Source organism: Dendropsophus ebraccatus, chromosome 15, assembly GCF_027789765.1.
Source record: "Dendropsophus ebraccatus isolate aDenEbr1 chromosome 15, aDenEbr1.pat, whole genome shotgun sequence".
In the NCBI taxonomy this organism is placed as follows: domain Eukaryota; kingdom Metazoa; phylum Chordata; class Amphibia; order Anura; family Hylidae; genus Dendropsophus; species Dendropsophus ebraccatus.
In genome coordinates, this window is record NC_091468.1 from 8,149,596 (window position 1) to 8,158,761 (window position 9,166).

General features: G+C 41.7%; 1 protein-coding gene across 1 annotated transcript in view; it reads left to right on the forward strand.

The window, feature by feature from the left end:
- The window catches only part of DUSP10 (dual specificity phosphatase 10), a 42,752-nt gene extending 33,833 nt beyond the window's left edge, over positions 1-8,919 (forward strand). The window contains exons 3-4 of the mRNA XM_069954292.1: positions 5,786-6,154; positions 7,628-8,919. Of these exons, the coding sequence (XP_069810393.1) occupies positions 5,786-6,154; positions 7,628-7,893 (635 nt within the window). The 3' untranslated portion in view covers positions 7,894-8,919. The remainder of the gene's footprint in view (positions 1-5,785; positions 6,155-7,627) is intronic.
- Positions 8,920-9,166: the final 247 nt, after the last annotated feature.

A 9,166-nucleotide genomic window follows, 5' to 3' on the forward strand; every position in this document is an offset into this window, starting at 1 on the left:
GGAGGATGTTTGTGTTGCTCGTGCAGGATTAAAGGGGTATGCGGTAGCAGTTTCCCTCTCTCAGACCACATGCCGCTTGCTTCGGGGGTTCTTGTCAGGACGTCCCGCTCAGCCAATCAGTGGACGAGCAGACGCCAGGAACCCCCGAAGCAAGCCAGAGCAGGGAGGAGGTGATGTATGTTCCGGCCGCTGGAGGGTTAACTTACATACAACGGGATATCAATCCTGCTGCGACTATGTATTCTGCAATGGATCTGCAGCAGATTTTGCTGCGGATCTGGTGTGTGTGAAGGCACCCTAAAAAATAAAAATAGACTTGATTGGCTCAGAGCACCAGATATAGCTCTTAAATCATACCAAAAGCCGCCTACATGAATGTCAGGAATTGTCCAGAGCAGGAGAGGTTTTCTATGGGGATTTGCTGCTGCTCCGGACAGTTCCTGACATGGACAGAGGTGGCAGCAGAGAGCACTGTGTCAGACTGGAGAGAATACACCACTTCCTGCAGGACATACAGCAGCTGATAAGTAATGAAAGATTGGAGATTTTCCAAATAAAAGTAATTTACAACTCTGCATAACTTTCTGACAACATTTGAAAACCATTTCTTTTCTCTGGAGTACCCCTTTAATATGACCAATAGGAAAGTGGAAAGCAAAGATCCGTCATGGTTTTCCTATTACCCCACCCAACTTTCCCAGGAGCAGATAAACAATGAATGTGAGAATTGTACAGAACTATAAAAACATGTCCATCTTATTACAGAAACAGCGCCACATCTGTTCATAGGCTGTGCTCGGTACTGCAGCTCAGCCCAATGGAGGAGAATATGGTTTAGTTGTAATACCAGGTCCAACCTGTAGAGGGGCTCTGTATATGGAGGGACAAACACTTTTGAACCACTTGATAGGATATATATATATATATATATATATATATATATATATATATATATGGCATTGGTGGATGACTCGTCACTGGCTGATTCCTGTACGGGCCCTGCAGCTCACACGCCATATGGTGCCATAAAACGATACGGTTGAGCCTCACCATCGCTATCAGTCCCAGTTCCCCTTTTTTCCCCCTGCACCTGTTGACATTACATCATCCATTCCCGGGAAGTGATCTGCCCCAGCAGTGTTACACAGAGCCGCTCTTCTGTATTGTCTGCGCTCAAAGGGCTGATGTCATTGTGTGCTCTTGTATCGTTGCCATAGAGGCCGGGCAGGTGGGGACCCTGACAATGATGTCATTATGAAGAAGAAGACGCACAATATGAAGGCTGACTGCGTCGTAAATCAACAACAGCGACACGTGGACAGTGAGCGCATTATAGTTTATGGAAATAAACCTCACGGCCAAAGTAAAAGATTAAAAAGATGTAGCCGAGCTGAGTTTGTTATTTGGCAGAACGCGCTGTGCGATTGAAGTTGGGTTGACACGAGGCGGTAGATAGAGTCTATCGAATTATATTACGTTAAAACGTCTAAATCATGCAGCCACAGATGTTTGATGACCCATTCAGCTCTGCTTCATCTGTGTGTAATACAATGAGGAACTAAGTGTATTCAGTTTCTACAGTATGGCTGTCACTGGGTCTATTCAGCCTAAAGGAGAATTCAGACGAAAGATTTTATTAAAGTATTGTACTGCCCCCCAAAAGTTATACAAATCCCCAATATACACTTATTACAGGAAATGCTTATAAAAAGCTTTTTTCCCTGCACTTACTACTGCATCAAGGCTTCACTTCCTGGATAACATGGTGATGTCACTTCCTGGATAACACGGTGATGTCACTTCCTGGATAGCATGGTGATGTCACGACTCCCAGAGCTGTGCGGGCTGTGGCTGCTGGACAGGATGATGGCAGGGGGATGCTCAGTGTCCCTCCAGTGCCCTGTGTCCCTCAGTGTCCCCCTGCCATCATCCTCTCCAGCAGCCACAGCCCGCACAGCTCTGGGAGTCGTGACATCACCATGCTATCCAGGAAGTGACATCACCGTGTTATCCAGGAAGTGACATCACCATTTTTATCCAGGAAGTGACATCACCATGTTATCCAGGAAGTGACATCACCATGTTATCCAGGTAGTGACATCACCATGTTATCCAGGTAGTGACATCACCATGTTATCCAGGAAGTGACATCACCATGTTATCCAGGAAGTGGCATCACCACGTTATCCAGGAAGTGACATCACCATGTTATCCAGGAAGTGAAGCCTTGATGCAGTAGTAAGTGCAGGGAAAAAAGCACTTTATACACATTTCCTGTAATAAGTGTATATTGGGGATTTGTATAACTTTTGGGGGACAGTACAACACTTTAATAAAAACTTTTGCCAGACTTCTTTAAATGAGGAAGCATAAACTAGTGACATAAATGCTGAACAGATCGGTGTATTACTTCCATCATTCTGATCAGCTGTTTTCCTAATATGCAGGAGAATGGGATTCTTGCCACACCCCTCCCCCCGCCCTCCAGCTGCTGATTGATAGGTGACTGCCTATACACAGCATGGATAGATAACTGCCAATCAGCAGCAGGTGGGCGGAGTTTTCTGCTTCTCATGAATATCCAGGACTACTGAGCTCATGCACATAATAGAGAGGACTTCCTATTGTCCATGTTATTCAAGAGGAGATCTCTGGATCAGCTGCACAGAACAATGTAAGTGATACATCATTCTGTTCAGCTTCTCTGTCACTATTTTATGCCACCCTGAGATAGGGCATCACAAACCTACTGACAGAGTCTCTTTAAAGCAAATCTGTAGGCATTTCCAACCCCTCCAAACCTTGTGTTGTAGCGGTCATTCCATGCGTGGACTTGTGGTCCAAATAGCTTTCATAAAAAACATCTTTTAACCTGGAAAAGAGGTGTCAATGAGGCGGGGCCTAGAGCGTCTGTGCCCCAGGCCTGCAACACCTATTTGTTCTTATTATTATCTATGCACCTGGGGGGAGTGGCAAGAAGAAAGGCACTGCAGGCCTAAGGTACGGACGCTCTAGGCCCCGCCTCTTTGACACCATTCAGTTGACAAAACATTTCTGACTGGATAATGTTGTTGTAGTCCTTTTACGGCAGTGGTCTCCGACCTGTGACAAAACTCCCAGCATGCCCTGGCAGCCAAATATTTGCAAAGAAATTCCTGTATTGGTAACCTTAAGAATTCAGGACACGTTATGGCTTAAAAAATACAAATATATAAAACACAAACAAAGAAATGTAATTTCCAGCAGAACGTCTAATGGTGATGTATGTGTTCTCCAAACGGATAGATTATTACCCTGCATATAATTACTTGTTTAAATCATTTCCATTACAATAAACACAGGAACTATAACAAAAAAACATAGTATTGACCTGATTATTAAATTATGGAATCAATTATTGAAATGAAACCTTTTAAAAATGTTTTATGACCTTAATTAAAGTAAAACAAATTGGACTAATAGTAAGAGAATTATATATAAAATAACAACTAAATGAAAACATAACAGTTAAATAACAATAATAATAATAATAATAATAATAAAAAATAAATAACTAATAATAATAATAGTAATAAATAATAATCATCATTATAATGATTATCACTATTATTATTATTATTATTATTATTAAAAAATAAAATAGAATGACAACATTTTTATTATGTCACAATTTCTATTCTTCCAATTGTTATATATTTTTTGTGTTATTTTGTACTCGGAGGGAATATACTTTCCTTCTGCTTGTTTACAGCCGGGCCTCCCCATAGTTTATGGCCGCCGCCCTGACTTTGTTCTCTATAGCGAGGTCGCTCTCTCATGTCTGGGCGTTTGCGCTAACAATAAACAGTAAATTTCATCAGCTTGTTGCACTATTATCATTACTCCTGTGACTCTCTTTTACCCCGGGCCGTCCTCCTCTTTCTTCTTCTGTTACTTAGTAGGTTGGCAGGACGCTCTACAGATGTCACACAGAACAGTAAAGGAGCCACCGTCATGTAGGCGACACTATAGTGCTGCTATATGGACTGATTCTCCTCTGTGTGCACAGGACATAGCAGCAGCAGTGACCCGTCTGCCCCAGGGATGACGTGGAGCACAGGGAGTCCTGTACATTATTATGGGGAAAGGATCATACAGAGAATGGAGGTGGAATAACATTGGACAATGATATTAGGTTATTGATACCAGCAGCAGGACAGGAGGGGCTGATCTTGGAGACAATGACTTAAAGGGAATGGATCACTAAATTTTCATATACTGATTAGAGTCAGATACTAAAACTTGTCTGTTTCTTTTTCCTGACTGTCATTTTTTTAATATCACTTTTTGTACATTGGCCATATTGCCTAAGCTGTTCTTAACAGCATTTAGTGACATGCTTTACAGCTAGACTCATGGACATAGACAACAATAGACAGAGTTTTTCCCTTTGAGATGAATGTGAGACATTACTGAGCATGCTCTGTGACCTGTGAAGAGGTCATTCCCCAGGGAGCTGCTATTATCTACTGGTGTCACATGACGCTGCAATGCTGTACAGATCACTCTACTGCAGCCTCCTCTTATCACCACAGACACGTCAGGAAGTCTCAGCTTAGTTTTAGCCCCAGTGGTGAGAATGAAAACCGTAAGATATCAGGATTATTTTATAATATAGATAGAAAAATGGAGAATTAGAAAAGAAATCACAAAAAATTCTTTAAAAATATGTGTAATATAAAAACCTTATTTACACAATAAGTCATTTTCCCATGAGACATTTCCTTCAGCTGTTGCAAAATCATTCCTGGACAGCCAAAGCTAAAGTCATCTTTTAAAATTGCTTAATTTTTATACAATTTTTTTTACGTGGAGAAGAGAACATGTGATGATAATAATATAGGAATAGAACCCCATGTATCTAATCGGGTGATACACCTGAGAACAGCAGGATGGGAGGGCTCGGATCTCGCAGGGAATCAGTGCCCCGTCCCTGTATGATTATATGAACATAATGATAGAAAATGAAAATACATCAATACATCTGCCGTCTATTGTCAGCCATCACCACTGACCTCAGAAGAGTGCGCTGACCCTGTGGGCCGCAGTGACCTATGTGATTGGGTTATTACAGACATGACTGGACAGTGTAAGGGCAATGTCATGAATGGAATACAGTGTAGCTCATACGAATGATGACAGCAGCTGGAGAGGAGTATGTAGATATTGCTGGAGGCAGTGACCTGTCCACTTAAAGGGATACTCTGAGAATTTTATTTTTGTTTTTATGAATTGCTACCAAAAAGTTATACAGATTTGTAAATGACTTAAATTAATTAAACATTTCCAGTCATCCAGTACTTATTAGCTGCTGTATGTGCTGCAGGATGTGGTGTATTCTCTCCAGTCTGACGCAGTGCTCTCTGCTGCCACCTCTGTCCATGTCAGGAACTGTCCGGAGCAGGAGAGGGTTTTCTACGGGGATTTGCTGCTGCTCTGGACAGTTCCTGATATGTAAAGAGGGCACTGTGTCAGACTGGAAAAATACACCACTTTCTGCAGCACATACAGCAGCTGATAAGTACTGGACGTTTTTTTTTTTTTATAGAAGTAAATTGCAAATCTATATAACTTTCTGAAAACAGTTGATTTCAAAGAAAAAGATTTTCACTTTAAAGTATCTAGAGATGCAGCAGAGTTGGTTTTGTCATTCAGCTTATAATAATAATCATGTAGTGTTATAGAAATACACAAGACATAGAACAAACTCAAATTAGAAAATTCAATTTCTCCTGTTCTTTTCCAGGCGGCCTCAGCAGTTTCAAACAGAACCATGAAAACCTTTGTGACAATTCCCTCCAGCTCCAGGACTGCCCAGACGGAGGGGGGGCATCGGCCGTGACCATTACACTACCTCAGTCCGTCCCCAGCACCCCGGACATTGAGAACGCAGAACTCACCCCCATCCTCCCCTTCCTCTTTCTCGGTAATGAACACGACGCCCAGGATTTGGAAAAGATGCAGAGGATGAACATCGGGTACATCGTCAATGTAACCACCCACCTGCCCCTCTACCATTACGAGAAAGGGATCTTCAACTACAAGCGTCTACCAGCAACAGACAGCAACAAGCAGAATCTCAGGCAGTACTTCGAAGAGGCGTTTGAATTCATAGGTAACATCTCTTTAGGGTCTCGCTGAAGTCTGACCTATGTCTGAGATCACAATGAAGAATCTGCTGTTTGCCCTCAGCAACAGCGCCACTCATGTTTATCTGACTGTTTTGGGTATTGCAACTCAGCTCCATTCAGGCAGGTCACATGTAACAGAGAAAACGTGGCATATAGGGACTCCAGGAATAAAGAGAAGATTGGGCAGTAAATGCTGCAGTGTAGGAGCCGCTTCATTTTGGTTCCAGAGACAGTGGTATATGTGTATATCTATCCGTGTGACTGTGTCTGGTTCTTAAAGGGAACCAGTCACCCCCCGTGACAGGGTGAAGGCCCCGCTAGAGACCCTCATACTTACCCCTTCTCTCCAAGTCACGCGCCTGGAGCCGGTCCCGGGAAGGAGATATCCCCGACGGAAGCCCGGCGAGCTGCAGAGTTGAGACGGACGCCCATAGAGAATTACGGCTCCATTCATTCTCTATGGGCGTTAGACTCATCTCTGGAGCGCGCGTCAGGCTTCCAACGGGGATATCTCCGTCCCGGGACCGGCTCCAGGCGCGTGACTTGGAGAGAAGGGGTAAGTATAAGGGTCTCTAGCGGGGGTCGGACGGCCTTCACCCCGGCACAGGGGGTGACAGATCTTTTTTAAGCTTCATGTCCCTGGGTGGCACCCTGCTGACTACACACTGAAGGGAATGTGGCATGAGAAAATTACCTATAGTTTCAATCAAGTTTTTATGTTAAACAGATTTTTTAAAGAATTTTTAATTTTCTAATTTTCCATGTTTCTATCTATATTATAAAATAGTCCTGGGATCTTGCAGTTCTCATTCTCACCACTGGGAGGAGGCTGCTGTAAAGTGATTTGTACAGCATTGCAGCATCATGTGACACCAGTAGATAGAGGAGACAATAGCAGTTCCCTGTGGAATGACCTCTTCACAGAGGTCACAGAGTGTGCTCAGTAATGTCTCACATTCATCTCAAGAGGAGTCTGTCTATTGTTGTCTGTCTGTCTGTCTAAGTCAGAATATAGTTAGTGATTAGAATAAAAGAACAAGTTTTAGTGATTTGACTCTGATCAGTAAAAAAAATCTAGGTGACACATTCCCTTTAAATAAGTTATACCTGTAGTACCATACCTGTCCTCTTGGCATGCTATTGGGATCATATTTTTAATAGGGTTTGGTGATTTTTCTTTTCTTCAAATTTTTCATTTTCCTAAATTTTAAAATAATTCTGAAATACTATTATTATTAATATTATATAGCTAAATTAAAACAGCTCAGACAAGATGGCTGCCTCCAGAATAATGCAAAAAAATGACAAAAAAAAATTACAATCAATATAAACAGATTAGAAAAAAAATCTTTGTGATACATTCCCTTTAAGGGAAATCTGCACAATTGACCCAGGTAACCCCCCTATTTAGAAAACATGATTCAGTCTTCTCAACGATTCTCTCCTTTCTTTTGCAGAGGAAGCTCACCAGTGCGGGAAAGGGCTTCTCATCCATTGCCAAGCAGGTGTCTCTCGCTCGGCCACCATTGTGATAGCCTACCTAATGAAGCACACGCGGATGACTATGACCGATGCCTACAAGTTCGTCAAAGGAAAGCGACCAATCATATCTCCCAATCTGAACTTTATGGGACAATTACTGGAGTTTGAGGAAGACTTAAATAACGGGATAACACCGAGAATTCTTACACCAAAGCTAATCGGGGTGGAGACGCTGGTGTAGCAAAAAGTTTTCTGAATAGCTTAAAAAAAATATTTTTCAAAAACATCAATCTGAAGAAAAAAAAATGTAAAAAAAAAAATATGGACGTTTTGGTAAATTTTTGAGGAACGAAAAGTCATGATCATCCGGAGTCTGTGCAGGTTCATAGACTGAGGAAAGCAATGTTGTCAGGTATTCACCTACTGTGTATAAACGTAACACCAGACTGTAGATCCAAAGATGGAGAATTTTTTTTATTAAAAATGGAATCGGCCATAATAATAATTATAATAATAAAAAAAACAATATTTACATGGCCAGAGTGGAAAGGATAGAAAGGGTTAATTTGGAGTGTGTTACGTTATATTTTTGTATTTGGGCTAATACGGTTTCATCAACAAGGACCTTGACCATTACTTGCCCTCAGTGGCCTAATGTGCAATAATTTTGTTTTGAGCGTGAGAATTGTTAGAGTTGATTGAATGTTTCAAGTGTGAATCTATACATAGTGGTGTCAGCCATTTTGTTGGATCGTACCATTCACTCTGATAGTACTTTTAGAGTCCATGTGAATCATGCTTCCCGATGACCCCCCCCCCCCACTGTTTATGCGGTTGTCCCATGAACAGGACATCCTCGGGGGTTGGGCTTATACACTTGTGCCTCAAATTGGGCATATCTGGGATGTTTGTGGACGGATTAGGGTGGGGCTTACCGATGTCCTACAACTGGAGAGTGTGGTGTCACTTGTCCAACCTATAAAATGGTGCTACCCACTATGTGTATGAGACCGGTCCACTTAAAGTGGTGAAAGCGCCAGCACTAAGACAGAGCTATAGAAAAAAAAGAAGAAGCAATTTTTCTTCTATCTATTTTTGTTTTCATTTGACTCTGGTTACAGTGCCATAAACCTTGTTAATATGTATATCAGAATGTACAAATAAGAGGTTTTATTTTAACTATTTTTTTGCACAAAGATATAGGCGTGTTCCTGTTGTCTGTGTAAAATGTCATTTTGACTATAAAACTGGCAAAAACTTATTTTGATCACGTGTCTGCCTCATCGATTTCACCAACCTGCAGATATACAGCCTCTATAACCAGTGGGACAATTCCTTTCCTCCTTGTTTTAAAATGACTCAGTTCCTCAGGGGCGGGGCTTGCTGATCAAATTTTCACCAGTCAATGACAAAGGGGATGGGTCCAGCAATATATATATAATGGTATGTTGGGCTGTATATATATATATAATGGTATGCTGGGCTTTATATATAATGATAAGCTGGGCTGTATA